Below are 16,008 nucleotides of genomic sequence, written 5' to 3' on the forward strand. Positions count from 1 at the left end.
CTTGAAAATGCTTTCAGAAAAAAGCTCTCCGTAGGGTTTGATTTATTTAGTTGGCAGCTCATCCCTTAAAACAGAAGCCTCTCATTGCTTAGAAGAGGAAATAGGAAGAGTATATTTCCTGCTTTTAATTTAAATAAGTTATTGGGCTTTTTACTTATCAGCAAAGATTTGTTGTTGGAAATGTTTTCATCTTTAATTGACCGAACACATTTTAAAAGTGGGCTTATTAACACATAAATACTACTGTGTAATATCTGTTTACATATAGAGGGGACAATATAAGACAAGCACACGTTTAATTTGTGGGCCATATTTCATTAGATTTTCTTAATTGACTGAGGGCCGAAGTTTGGACACCCCTGCTGTAGATCCCCCTGGGAGCCGAAGAAAAAAATGGTCTTCCAATTTGCATTTTTTGTGTGATTTCCAACCAATTTAGGGTTAAATTTAGACTTTTTAAAAATGTATTTGGGTTTTTTTATTTTACAGTATGTCCACTGTAGAGGAACTGAAGACCATTTTAGTTTGAACAGAAAGCTGCAATTAAAAGGTCAACTATGTAAAGAATTATGCTTCTACACATTCATCTTCATCTGTTATCTGAATTGCTGTTTATTTTGCAACTGAAAATAGTTTGGTTTTTGGTAAATGCTGTCCAGCAGTGGCTCAGTAAGTAGGGGCTTGGACTGGGAATCGTAGGGTCGCCGGTTCAAGTCCCCGAACAGACTTGAAAAAACATGGAAAGTGGACTGCTACTTGGAGAGGTCCCAGTTCACCTCCTAGGCCCTGCTGTGGTGCCCTTGAGCAAGGCACCGGACACCTCCAATCCCCCCTCCCCATTGCTCCCCGGGCGCTGCACAATAGCTGCCCACTGCTCCTAGCACTAGGATGGGTTAAATGCAGAGGACCAATTTCACTGTGTGTGCTCTGCTGTGTGCATGTATGTGACAAATAAAGAGGGTTTCATCCTCCCATTCTCTCTATCTAAATCTTCAAAGGATTTTTAGGGAATGTACTGGGAAAAATACTGAATTGGACTCCAGGTTGCAGGGTCAACTTGACAGTCAGGAAACCCCGGTATAGCCCAGGTGTGAATGTCTGATGATGGAGAAAATAACCACCAATAAATGAAAGATCATTTCAGGAATATAAAGTTAAACCTCACACAAATCTAATTGGATTTAAAGTAGTTCATGGACACAATTTTTACCATTTGGATTCTATGTTGAAAATGTATTATCCTCTTTTAATCCAAACATGCTAAATCTGATGCAGGTTGTCCTGGTCTGTTTCTCTCAAAGCAAATGTGTGCAAAATTAGTGTTTTGGTTTTGTAAATACATTTGAATTAGACTCATGTTTATATAAATCTGTTATAGTAGCTTTCATTGCACATTTTTGCTTCAACTTACTTCCTTAATATATATTTAATGTTTCTATTTTAATCCACATTTTAAATTGTAATTATTCCTTAACTATGTGTATTTACATATTTTATTATAGTTTATCCTTTTATGGCACACCTTTACTTTCACCTCTTATGTTAATATATATTTTAGTATTTTATTGTATTATAAAATGGAGCAGCTGACACTAAAACCCCTCGGGATGAATAAAGTATTCTAATAATTCTACTTCGTTGCTCTGTTGGAGGAGACGTATTCATATTGCATTAATTGCCAACAACTACACTTGTGCATATGCCAAATATAGCCTTTTCATTTTGAAATCTACCTCTGTACATTAGTCGGATTTAATGCAGGACTTCTACTTAGTGTAGAGTAGTTTTTTTTTTACCACTGCTTGCACTACAGAGCCTCTTTATGCAGGACACGGAGACATTACCTAATTGTTATGAGCAGATTATCCTGTCACAGGGGGCGGGGCCAGGGAGGTCAGATGATGATGATGATGATGAACTGCTCTGTTATGTGGAGCCTTGCTTTGGATTGCGAAGAAAGAAGGGGGGGTGGGGGGGTGGTCGCAGAGGGAGGCGGTCCTACACACATAGAAAGAAGCCCTGCTGGTTCAAGTGAGGATAGGGCCCGTCCCGATCTGAACTCAACGTTACAAATACGAGCTGCGCTTTTCCAAGTGGAGCAGAGTGGAGGTGCGCCACCAGGACCGTAATATGAAGTAACAGCCGCGAGGATCCGCAGTGTGAACCAGCGCGAGGCAGAGCAGCTGATTCCATTACCGGACAGGGAAACGCGACTAACCCGAGTTTTATTTACAGGTAAACATCTTCATTTTATAAATGGTGTTTTAGATGGTGTGTTTAGTTATTATTATGGATACTACAGGATCATTTCTCTAGATAAAACAACACGAAAGATGCAAAACTGATCCGTATTTACACGTGTGCAGATGTCTTCCTCACTTCATATTATGGACACTCGTTTCTCTTTTCGCAACAAAAAAAAGACCTATTTTCTTACTCTTTAAACGGGTCTGTATTTACAGGTTAACATATGTAGATTTTATTCCGAAATGTGTTAGATGTTTAAGGCAATTAAAGTGTCAGTATGAAGCACGTATATTTAGACAAAGTACATCTAATGCACACATTTCGGTAAATAAATAAATAAAAAACGAAAGAAAAACGATCTTTATTTACAGGGAGAAATTATGCAATAAAACCCAAAGTTTTTTCGATTTTTGTTAGATTATTATTATGCAAACTTTGGGATTTTTCCGTAACTAAAACAACACCAAAATGCATAAGCTATATTCTCCAAGGCAATATTTAATATTAAATGTAACCTTTCTTATTACTGTAAAGTGTAACTCGCTTTTTTAATGTGTTCAGCTGTTATGTGGCTTCATGCTGTTACTCTAACATTGAATTCGCTCATGTTATTGTCATGTCGTCCTATACAGACACATACAATAACTTGGATATAAATAAAGCTGGTTTAGAGTGAAATTGTGCCAGTGATGCTGCTGAGTGAATACGAGTTAGGTCAGATTAGATAACTGAGAGCAACCAGAGATCAGCATGTCCTGGAACACATGTGCTGATGAAGCAAGTTAAACAGACCGGAAACCCGTCACGAAAGCGTGTTGTTTTGGATATAATATATACACAGAAACATGACAGACTATCCTGAGAAACAACAAGGAAGATCGACCTATAAGTGTTTGTGTATGCCCTGAATACGAATGTAGGTTATCTTACTATAAATAGTCTCTTCCATCTTGTGTTTCAAACATGTGCTTCTAGTAATGCTCAAAGTCTGCTAGGGCTGATTACATGTATGTTCACAACACACACGGTCACATATTGGACGGGTAATGAGGCTGGCAAGGTTATGGTACAAGTCGCTCCCGTTTTATTGAAGAGATGTAATGGGGTTACATAACACTGTGTTGTAAGAGATGTTGCATAACCTCTAAATCCCTCTTCTGCTTTCCCTTCTTCCTTTTGGTCACTAGGTAGCACTGTTGCTGCATCCTGAGACGCACAACACAGCAGAGCAGGACTCAAAGCGACTCATCCGACCCCGGACAGGAGTGATGTTTGAGGAGGAGTCGCAGCAGATGAGGGGGCAGCAGGAAGTGGCCGTGCTTCAGCCTCTTGAATCCCCTGGAAGTCCAGATGGAAGCAATGCTGGAGGTCCCATGTCCTTCACCGATGAGGCCGTGTCCATCCTGACCTCCAGCAGCATGTTGGCCCGGTCCCTCCTGGGTCGATCCTCGGCCGTCAAGCGCAAAGAGAGCCCGTCGTCCAGCATCCGACGCAAGCGTGAGTTCATCCCCGTCGACAAGAAGGACGATGGCTACTGGGACAAGAGGAGGAAGAACAACGAGGCGGCGAAGCGGTCGAGGGAGAAGCGTCGCGTCAACGACATGGTTCTGGAGAGCCGTGTTCTGGCTCTGCTGGAGGAAAACGCTCGACTCAGAGCCGAACTGTTGGCACTGAAGTTCCGCTTCGGCTTGGTCAAAGACCCGTCCAACGCCAATATCCTGCCCCTCTGCGCAGCTCCTCACCACGCCGCTCAGACCTCAAATCCTCAGTACTACCTCCACCGAGGAGATGGTTCCTCATCCTCTCATCCCAACAACCACCTGCGGGCCTCCAGGGAAGCCGGAAACATGTCCGAGGACTCCGGGTTCTCCACGCCAGAAGGGTCCAGCGTAGGCAGTCCGATCTTCTTCGAGGACCGGCTGAGCGAACACGAGAAGTTATCCCCGCACGGCGGCGAGGAGCTGGGCTACGACCTCCACCACTCCCCCGCTGAAGTCCACCACATCGCAGCGCCCGTCGTGGGGAGAATGGAGTACGCCGAGTCGATGAAGAACCTTCCTCACAAGCTGCGGTTCAAGACGCCCGGTTGCGGGGATGCGTACGACATAGCGGGTGACCACAGACGAAGCCCCGTGCCACCAACTCAAGCTCTCAAAGGACTTAGTGACACGGCAACAGGCCACTGGACCCAGCAGCTGGAGGGGGAGGACGGCAGGAAGGGGAGTCAATTCAACCCCACCTCCACCAGCTACAGCCTCCAGCCACCTCACACGCAACCTGAGGTGCAGTACAAACACGAGAACACTCACCTGAAGACGCAGCTCAACTCTCTGAGCATGGAGGTGGCGCAGCTGAAGAAGCTTTTCGCAGAGCAGCTCATGGCCAAAGTCAACTGAAAACTGGGAGGGTGGAGACTTTTAGAGGAGACTGGTTTTGTTCCTAAGGCTGGGCGACATGTAGAAAATAAAACACCACGATATTTCTGATCACATACCTCAACGTAGTAGGGTTGGCTATTGGTGCTTTCACAAAATATTCCAGATTTTTCACAATTAATCGTCAGTGATTTGCATATAAGAGGGTAAAAATCTAAAAACAGTGGGAAAGTTTTAAAAATTAAACCTTAAAGCAATCTTTGAACCAGGAGAGACATTTACAGACGTTCAAATAGGATTGCGATGTTAGGAAATCCACAATTTAGTATCACCATATCAATTTAAATTTGACTTATCGCCCCGCCTTAGTCAAACCATGCTGGTGTTGACTCTTTGACATTTTTAAATACTGTATTATATTGTATAGCAAGTCTTTAACACATCTCATAACCTGCTGTTTAACTTCTTAATCTCACCGATACATGTCTTATATCTGTAGTAGTGTTTCATAGTTTCCATACACTGTGATGCAACATTACACTGTTTACATCACGTTATGAGGACACAACACTCTCTGGGGGTTCACAGTGGAGTGTGTACAGGGTTAGAACCTGTAAACACACAGGAATAAACATATGAACTGCCTAAACCTCCTCTTAGCGTTCACAGGAAGGTTTGTTGGGTGTCTCGTCGCTCACCGTGTGTCACAAAGAGAAAGATACCGTGCTGTTTTGGTGTTCCACGTCTCACTTGTTTCTCTGTTTGAAATTCTTCCACACTGCCATGTTTACTGTGTGATTTAATGTCTGCTGTCTTTCTGTACATTTTCATATTCAAAATAAAATACATTTGACAGACATCGTGCTGGTGAGGTCATCATTACTGTGAGGACATCTCAAATGCAGATTTAACACTTGGAAAAATAGTCTTCTGGAGCTCCGGAGGAAACCTTTTTAAGTTTGAGGACCCCGAATAAGTTGCATTGGCTTTATTATATGACTCACATTTACTTAGAAGGCCTACCTTTCAAGTTAGGGTTCGTTAGAAGGAAATGTGGGTCTAATTGAGGGAATATTAGTGGGAAATTAAAGAATTCTCAGCATGTTCTGCTTCAGTTTGGACTCCTCTTAATCTAAAATATGTACCTATATCGCTCTTATTGGTCCACAAAATAAAAAGGAACAATAGCAAATCACTTTAGTGCCCCTTTCAAGGAATACTTACCCCCCAAATTAGATAATTACTATATATAATAAGTAAATGACTCACCTGGTGTTACCCGTAGTTCTTGGAGATAAATGAGATTTGTTTTAGTCTTGGCTCACTGAGGATGCGTTCAGTCTCCTGTAGCTCTGGAGGAAGCTTTTTAAACTTTAGATATATCATCCTGAATAAGTTGTATTGACTTTATCAGGCGTCAAGTTAAGACTTACATTTATTGAGAAGGCCTACGCAAAAAAAAGTTTGAAGAAGTTAGTATTTAAGGGGAAATGTGGGTCTAATTAAAGGAATATTAGTGGGACTAAAAGCCAGCTATTTGGACTCCTCTTAATCTAAAATATGTACCTATATCGCTCTTATGGGTCCATAAAATAGATCATAACTATATAAAATATGTCATTTACTCACCTGGTGTTACCTGTAGTTCTTGAAAACTTAGATTGTAGGTATCGATCGTTCACTGTGGATGCTTTCAGTCTCCTGCAGCTCTGGAGGAAGCTTTGAATATACAACCCTGAATAGATATTGACTTAATTAGGCTGTTAACGTAAGATTTGCATTTATATAAAAGACCTCTATTAAAAAATGTGTTTCTAAATGTCAAATAGGAGGAGGAAATGTGGGTCTAATTGAAGGAATATTAGTGGGAATAAAGTCGGATATCTCGGCGTGTTGTACTTGCTTTGACCCCTCTTTATCTAAAATATATATCTCTAAAAAGAACTAGTAAAAAGGTACAACAGTAAATCACTTTAGTGCCCCTTCAAAGGAATAATTCCCCCCAAAATAGATCATTACTACACTGCTATATAATGTCAGTTACTCTCCTGGTGTTACCTAGCCTGGATATAACCAGCCTACGTACTTCCACCCAATTTCATTTTGCTCCTGTAAGTGAGACTGGGCAAGACTCATTACTATCGGTCCAATCAGCGAACAGGGGGAGGGGTTGAGAGCGATTACGTCGAAGTTGGTGCCGAGTTTGAATTGCGTTTCCAAAGTCAAGGAAGTATGCTCAGCTGCCGTCCTTTAAAGGACAGAGCGCCGACAAGCACTTGTTCCGACGTCGAGAACACTCAAAAACTCGCCCTTTGTTTTTGAGAATTCTGAGAATGTTCAAGGATGCATCGATGGATCCTCAGGGAGCAAGAATACCCACAATCCTCTACGTTCACGCTGCGCGGTGTATTCAAAATGGCGGAATCCCGGCCGTACACATTCAAATGTAAGTGAAGTTAGTTAAGTTTTCACAAATATGTTGTTCCGTATTACGTTATTCATTTAATGTAAATGCAAAAAATGCATTGAGCTGAAAGACCTGTGCGATTATTCAAACGTTCTTGCACGTTATAGCTGTATAAACAAACTACTGTCGCCAATAACAATTTCAACAATTAAAATATTGAAATATTTACCACTGGCATTGCCAGGATTACAATTTAGCCTACTGATTTTGACGCAGAGATGTAAAGATCGCGAGTTAAAGAAGAGAATGGAAAGGATTTAGTGTTAAAGATGCCCGCCACTGTTACTCTCTCACACAATTACCGATTAGTGCGCATTTCCTGACCGTGTAACATAAGCTAATGGTTATTTTACAGCCCAGCAAACCGAAACCTTTGTGCGCGTGAGGGTGGCGCACAATCATCTGTTTACGGGGGGAGGGAAAAGGTATAATAAAAGCCCGACCGGAAGTGCGCCCACGCTAGCTAGTCGCTCCAAACACTAGGTAGCACTCTAGCCTCATTCTCCATAGAACGCGACTAGCAAGGACGTGTTCGAGCAAGTATGCTTCCTTGACTTTGGGAAACGCAGGGCCCTATATAGTCTGTAGTTCAACAATGGCGACGGGGCCCTATATAGTCTGTAGTTCAACAATGGCGACGGAGGAAGAGACGCTACTAGCGGGGTGTTGACAACCACTAAAGCTAATTTTAGTACATATATCGTCGCCTTCCTTGTTTTCAAATAACTGTTTCGAGTTACGAATTGTCCCCTGAATCCTTAGCTTCGACTGACAACACGTTTTGACAGCCCCGCTCGCAGGTAGCGATTTGTTTACTACTGTGAAAGCGGAAGTAGGAAGCGTCAGGTGAGAGCCATACGTCATTACCAAACGTTAGTGATTGGTTATGGGAACTCCAATGATTTTAAACTTCAGACAAGTTTCCCATTACAGTAATCCAAATCCAATGACACTGTTCCAGACTGTATGCCGGAGAGAAGTGAAGTCAAACAGGCTGGGGCTACCAAGCTAGGTGTCACCAGGCTAGGTGTTACCTGTAGTTCTTGAAGAAAACTTAGATTGGTTTTAGTCTTGGTTCACTGTGGATGCTTTCACAGTCTCCTGCAGCTCTGGAGGAAGCTTTTTAAACTTTAAATATATCATTCTGAATAAGTATTGGATGAGGTATTGCACCCTTTGGTTGTGGACTCATACGAGATATTATATTTTAAATTGTCCAAATCAACGCAGAAGAGGCCAAGATATCTGACTTTAGGCACCAAGTTATTTCAAACTCAGAAACTCTGACACCTTCTCCATAAATTCAAATCTTAAGCCTTTGAGTAATGAAGTCCACACCCAGTGTTACCTGGAATTGTAGAAGCATGTGAGGAAAACATTTCTTTAATTCTAAACAGCCCAACAGTTTGTATAGGCTTCGAAAATAAACAAAAGTTTCATTCAAGATTTCCAGGTAACAGCAAGTGAGTAAGTCATGTACGTAACGATCTGCTTGTACGTCACGCATTCCTTAGAAAAACTGTAACTTTGGAGGCAATTTATGACCAAAAACAGATTACTCAAGCAATATTCTGCTTATTTCAATCAAGTTTGAGTGGCTGGAATGCATTTTAGGCAAACAAACACTTATTTTGGGTACAATCTACTCCAGAAAACAGATTAGAAAAGCAATATTTAAAGTAAAGATAGACTCTTACATTGCATTAGCCTGTTGTGGAATGTCAAAATCCATCCAGATTGATGTTGTTGTATTTTCTCATGTGTTTATACTTACAAACTGTTTTATTTCAATCAATTATAGTGGCTGGAAGACATTTTAGGAAGACAAACACTTATTTTGGGTACAATTTCATCCCCAAAGCAGATTAGAAAAGCTCAATTGTGAAAGTATAGATGAACTCAGACTACATTGCATTAGCCTGTTGTGAAATGGAATTAGAAATCATCATTGTTGCAATATTTCGACACAGGTAAGAATATAAACGGCAACAATTTAGTCCCCAAAACAGATTAGAGTTAGAATACCTCATCCCTACGGGGCCCCTTTAACGGAACGACTCACCCAGTGTTACCTGGAATTCTAGAAGCATGTGAGGAGAACATTTCTTTAATTGTAAACGGCCCAATATTTTTTAGATGCATCGAAAATTAAAGCTTCATTCAAGATTTCCAGGTAACACCAGGTGAGTAAGTCATGTACGTAATGATACGTTTGTACGTGACGCATTCCTTAGAATTCCAGCAGGAAGAAGGTCTGACTTCATTTCTGTGAACTACACTGAAGCATCGAACCGGTTTCAATTTCCCAGAAAAAAATAAGAAAGACAAGGGGTTGGACAGACAGACAGACGGAGGGACAGACACACACACAGACACACAAAGAGACAGACAGACAGACAGACGGAGGGACGCACAAAGAGAGAGACAGCGAGGAAGACAGACAGACGCACGAAGAGAGAGACAGACAGACGGACGGACTTACACACAAAGAGAGAGACGGACAGGAAGACAGACAACCGGACAGACGGACGGACACACAAAGAGAGAGAGACAGACAGACAGACAGACGGACACACAAAGAGAGAGAGAGAGACAGACAGGAAGACAGACACACAAAGAGACAGACAGACAGACGGAGGGACGCACAAAGAGAGAGACAGAGAGGAAGACAGACAGACACACAAAGGGAGAGACAGACAGACGGACGGACGGACACACAAAGAGAGAGACGGACAGGAAGACAGACAGCCGGACGGACACACAAAGAGAGAGAGAGACAGACAGGAAGACAGACAGACAGACGGACACACAAAGAGAGACAGACGGACGGACGGACACACAAAGAGAGAGACGGACGGACGGAGAGAGAGACAGACAGACAGACACACAAAGAGAGAGACAGACAGGAAGACAGACGGACGGACAGACACACAAAGAGAGAGACAGACAGAAGGACGGACAGAGAGAGAGAGACAGACAGAAGACAGACACACAAAGAGAGACAGACAGGAAGACGGACGGACAGACAGACAGTTTTATCTGTCTATAGCCTTTATTTTAGAAGAAGTAAGGGCCAAAATACGGACGTTAAACTCTATTTTTAACAGGCATTTTTTTTGCCTTAATTGATATAATGCATCAATACTAGAATTACACAAACCCTAGCATGGGAGCAAAACTAACTGCTCATTTTGCAGAAAAGACCATTAAAGAACAATACAAATTAAATAACTTTTATTGACCTTTGACATTTTGCAGTTTGTGAACTATTTGCCTTTTTCCATCCCATGTTTCTTTGTCCTCAGCAGTACATCGTAGTTAGCGGGTTCATATTATTGAATAAAGGAGTACAGTAGGAAACATTCTTCCAAATTGCAGTGAAGTAGAAGCTTGCATTAAATGGAGAAGAAAGTACCTTTAAATTGTACTTCACTTGAGTAAATGTGCATAATTACTTTCCACAAGTCACTCCAGATCGGGATTGTTGTTTTCCATTGACATGAGTAACTCAAAACCATCAACATGTCTCCCTTGTCTTCAGACCAGCAGGGGGCAGCAAACACAACCCTTTCCTCGTCACCGTGGAGCCCAGAGTGTGTGTAAGCATGCAGCTGCGGATATAAATCATGCTATGGATCGCTGCAGGTATTATTGTTCTTGCAGATCAGCAAGTTAGTTGGCATGGTGATGGGCGATAGTTAAATTCAGACGCTGTGCACGTGTGTGTTTTTCTGTGTGTGCGCATGCAGGTAGCAACGTGCGGAGGCTGGAGTATGAAAAGGTCTATCGGATTTAGTGGAAGGTAAATATTCATCGCAGTATGGATGTCCGTATTTCAGGTCATAATAAGAAATAGTCCAGCGGCATTTCAGAGCTCCACCTCAGAGATCTCATTGGATTGTTATGGAGCCGTTATTCTACATTTGTGAATCCATTGTGACAAACTGGGGACGGATTAGAGAATTAAAACACTAACTTTGGCTACAATTTCATACCAAAACAGATTGTAAAAGCAAACATATTGCAAGTACTCATAGCCTCCGCGAACATTGCATCAGCCTGGGGTGAAATGTGATTAGAAATCATCACGTAAACACGCAATACACATTTTCATTGCTGTTTCTCTCACATGCAAATTCCTTAAAAGGAGGAACTGTAGTTTGTATATCAATTATAGTACTCTGGGAGGAATACCAGAATATTAACATTGCCAACAAATGATGCTTTTGTCCTAGAAGCAGTTATTATAGCTCTTCAATGTCATTGTAGGAAGCACATTTTAGGATAAGAACATTAACTTCAGGTACAATTTACCTAAAAAACAGATTACAAATGCAATATTTCCAGTATAGATATACTCTTACCTGGCATTAGCCTGTAAACATCCATCCAGATTGATGTTAAACACATTTGTCATTGCTTTACTTTGCTATTTTATATTTAAAAACAGTTTTACTAGCTTATTTCAATCAATTGTGAGCAGCTGGATTTCATTTTCGGTATTCAAACACTTATTTTGCTCACAATTTACTACCAAAAACTGATTAAAAAGCAATATCTTCAGTAGAAATACCCTCTTACGTTTGACATTTCACAACAGGCTACTGTTGTGAAATGTCAAAATGCATCCAGATTGCCGTCATACACATTCTTCATTGCTGTTTTTCTCCTATGTTTATACTTTTTCTAGCTTATTTCCATCAGATATAAGTGGCTGGAATGAATTTTAGGCATACAAACACTTACTTTGGGTCCAATTTAATCCCCAAAACAGATTAGAAAAGCTCAATTGTGCAAGTTTAGATGAACTCAGAGTACATTGCATTAGCCTGTTGTGAAATGGAATTAGAAAATCCCCATTGTTGCAACGTTTCGACAAATGTGAGAACATAAACGGTGATTTTGGCAACAATTTAGTCCCCAAAACGGATTAGAAAAGCCATATTTTGCAACAGCGGGGAGACTCAGGGTGCATTGCATTAGCCTGTGGTGAAATGTGAAGGTGGAGCGATGAGAGCGGAGGCTGCAGGTGTGGAGCGACGAGAAGAAGGGAGTGTTAATGAATTTACTGCAACATGCTGCTGTTACGCTACCGTCCTCACCCACTTAAAAAAAAAAAGACCGCAACTCCCACAACCCCCCTCTCCCCCCCCAATTCTGTTCCCCCCTCTCTTTTTCTTTTCCTCCAGTGAAAGGATAAAGCCTGTTGCTAGGCAGGCAGTGCGACAGTTGCCATGGGAACGCTTGCAGACATAGCTGGAAGGGGGAAAACGTTGGCTAGGGTGGGGATAAGGATGGGGTGCAAAAACAGTGTGTGTGTGTTTTTATCGGGGGGAGGGGGATCCAAGTTCACGGCCAATGCCTCCGTATTTCAGTGTTTGTCTCCTCCGGCTAAAGAGGGAAACAAACAAAGAGGTGCAAAGGAATGGCGGTTCATATTTAATTCATATTTAAGGACTCCACATTGGGGGGGTCACCCTCTGGTAAAGCAGTGTGACGGGGTGCTGAACGAATGGCAGATAAGAACACATCTCTTTTTGTAAAGATACTTGGAGCAAATTCCCAAATCTGGAAATGGCAAGCTTTTTTTTCTAAGCACATTTGAACAGCAAGGTAATTCAAAGTGCTTCCCAAAAACATGAAGCAAAGAAGACATTCAAAGTGACATTTAAAAACTCAGGGAAAATAAATTGACACTTAGCATAATTACAACAGAGAGCTAACAAACTAGCGCGTGGACAAACAGAAGAACAATCAGTGTAATTCAAAAGGTCCTTAACGCCCTTCAAAGACACAAAACAATCCAATTGCCCGGAATAATCGCTTCAATTAAAGCAAGTGGACGCAGGGAACACACTCAAGTGTTGCTGTGACGTGCTTACAGCTTTAAGGATAATTGTGATAAAAGCGAACACGTTTCCTGAACAAACACTCACACTTTCACACCCAAAGATAGTAGAGCCTTTGATCAGAGGGGAGATAATGAACACATCCGCAGCAGGCGACAGCCTTCAAGGCATCCATTCAGACACCCCCCCACCCCCATCCCTCTGTGGATATTGTACTGTATGACATATTAACTGAGGCCTGTACTATTCTTACAGTATGTGTGGAGGACGATGGGTATTTGGTCATTCAAACTAACCTAAAAAGCTGTGCAGAGACCCAGAAGTTAGCATCGCAAAGGCTCCTTCTAACAAAAAGCCAATGGGATTTTTCCATTGGCTTTTTGAATACGGAAGAAAATGAGATATTTTATAAAACTTCCACGTTCTGTTCTGCCGGATAACCTCCACATGTTAACACCAGTTGCTGAATTTTGAAGCTTTAACACAACCGGCAGAAGTAAAAAGCTAATACAGAAACTAGAGCGTACATGACTTCACGTCACCACCGCTAAGCTAAAGGCGGCTAATGTTGGGCTATAAAGGAACTACAGCACGGTCACATGACTTCACGTCACCACCGCTAAGCTAAAGGAGGCTAATGTTGGGCTATAAAGGAACTACAGCACGGTCACATGACTTCACGTCACCACCGCTAAGCTAAAGGAGGCTAATGTTGGGCTATAAAGGAACTACAGCACGGTCACATGACTTCACGTCACCACCGCTAAGCTGAAGGTGGCTAATGTTGGGCTATAAAGGAACTACAGCACGGTCACATGACTTCACGTCACCACCACTAAGCTAAAGGAGGCTAATGTTGGACTATAAAGGAACTACAGCACGGTCACATGACTTCAGGTCACCACCGCTAAGCTAAAGGCGGCTAATGTTGGGCTATAAAGGAACTACAGCACGGTCACATGACTTCACGTCACCACCGCTAAGCTAAAGGCGGCTAATGTTGGACTATAAAGGAACTACAGCACGGTCACATGACTTCACGTCACCACCACTAAGCTAAAGGCGGCTAATGTTGGGCTTTAAAGGAACTACAGCACGGTCACATGACTTCACGTCACCACCGCTAAGCTAAAGGCGGCTAATGTTGGACTATAAAGGAACTACAGCACGGTCACATGACTTCACGTCACCACCGCTAAGCTAAAGGAGACATAGTCTGTTAGGGAGGACATAAGTTACGTAATATCTTTTGATCTTTTCTTGAACCTCCCCAACTAGTTTCGTTGCTTAAACCTCACCACACGGGTTGATTTTCGAGTCACAAGTCTAACCAAATATTTAAAAGAGCTTCCTTTTTACAAAGGTCTGCCGGCACTCACATTGTTTTAGGAGTCATTGGCAAACGACCCGTTGTGTAATTTAGGCATGAGAAGATGTTGCACTAAGCACATGGCTCCCGTCCATATACATTCCCTGATACAGTCGTCTAAATGCAAGTGTGATATACAACCATTCAATGCTTTTCATTACCCAAAGGACTGTGTTTAAATCAGAGGAATGACATAACAAAATAGTTAAGACTCCCCGGCCCTGTGTGTAAATCTCCTCTGTGCTTTGTGTCTGCCATCATGACACGCATCGCTGTTTGTGTTCAAGATGAATCAAAACTTCAATTACATAACATGATTGCTTTCTGGCCAGAAGAGCGTATTCAAAACTCAGCTTATTGTGAGAAGTACAATGCCGGATGTGAGCTCCTGCCACCATTAAAGAGAAACGTTCCGCTTGGGTTCACGAGCTTACAATAACACAATGTCTGTGGTTTCCTCCTGAACGCTGGTGTCGCAATAGTTAGTGTTAGCTCCAAACACAATGAGGTTGCATAATAAGTCCTTTCCTGGGGGGGTATACACATAAATCCAAGGCAGTCCATCTGTGGGGGCAGGAAATATTCATTCCACTTATGCAAGTCATTTGATAATCCCTTAGAGGCAAGTAAAACAAAAGAGGTGATCCCTTAAACTAATCCATCCAACTAATTCTGATCCAAACAGTTCTTGTGTTTATGATGGGTGAAATATAGATTGATAGAAAGGTTTTAACATTTGTAAAGAAGAACTAAAAGTTTGCCAGGTGAGAAAAAGTGTTCTCTGTTTCTGTTTCAAACCAGTTGTCCCCCAAAAGATTGGTTGTATAGGTCGTGTTTCTAGGCAGATTAGCCATAGTTACGATAATCCTTACGCAGCGAACTCCAGTGGCCGCGGTAATTATGACAGGAGTGTAAAGAACAACAAAGCCTGGGTCAGGAGGTCCGTGTTCGTGTCTAGAGAGTCCCTAAATATACGAAAACTCTCAAAAAAAGGAGCAGAAAAGTGCAATAACGCAGATCAAGCATCATGGGGGGACAAATGGACACTTAGCATAATTACACCAGAGAGCTAACAAACTAGCACGTGGACAAACAGAAGAACAATCACTGGAATTCTGAAGGTCCTTCAGAGACACAAAACAATCATTATGTATACTAAACAACAAAGCCTGGGTCAGGAGGTCCATGCTCGTGTGCGGAGTGTCCCCAGAAATGCAAAAACTCGAAAACCTTACCGTATCAAATCCAGAGTTACGACCTCTAGTGGCCGTAGTAATTATGACGTTAGCCAAGGAGGACATTCACAGGACTTTCACCCAAGGGAACGGAGTTTGTGTTACTACATCAGCTCATAATGAGTACAACATCACATACTTACATACTTATTAAACCCAAACCATCTTTTCCTGAGGCTAACCAAGTAGTTTGTTGTTCAGACATCACTAATTAGTTTCAGTTTAACGACACGTAAACACTTTGACTGTTTACAGCGTTTACTTTGAACTTAATACATGTAGTCATGCATGTAATCTGCACCATTTCAGTGTATCTCCCCTCCCTTTCAGAGACCTGGTACATTATGCAACAAAAGCATGTAAGTAATAAACCCCAACCTCCTCAGAACTCCCCTTTTCTGATAATGCAACGCCAAGAGCTGGTGATAAATCAGACGTTTAACCGAGCCTTGGTTCACCTAACCCA

General features: G+C 42.0%; 1 protein-coding gene across 1 annotated transcript; it reads left to right on the forward strand.

Moving 5' to 3' along the window:
- The first annotated feature begins 1,993 nt into the window (after positions 1-1,993).
- nfil3-6 (nuclear factor, interleukin 3 regulated, member 6) lies at positions 1,994-5,481 on the forward strand. The gene is made up of 2 exons (XM_063904227.1): positions 1,994-2,235; positions 3,435-5,481. The coding sequence occupies exon 2, from the start codon at positions 3,516-3,518 to the stop codon at positions 4,641-4,643; it is 1,128 nt and encodes a 375-aa protein (XP_063760297.1). The 5' UTR covers positions 1,994-2,235; positions 3,435-3,515; the 3' UTR covers positions 4,644-5,481.
- Positions 5,482-16,008: the final 10,527 nt, after the last annotated feature.

The sequence above is a fragment of the Eleginops maclovinus genome, chromosome 16, assembly GCF_036324505.1.
Source record: "Eleginops maclovinus isolate JMC-PN-2008 ecotype Puerto Natales chromosome 16, JC_Emac_rtc_rv5, whole genome shotgun sequence".
Taxonomy (NCBI): domain Eukaryota; kingdom Metazoa; phylum Chordata; class Actinopteri; order Perciformes; family Eleginopidae; genus Eleginops; species Eleginops maclovinus.

What these genes read in the sequence shown, in the direction of transcription:
- nfil3-6 (XM_063904227.1), top strand. Translation starts at nt 3,516, where the DNA reads ATGTTTGAGGAGGAGTCGCAGCAGATGAGGGGGCAGCAGGAAGTGGCC.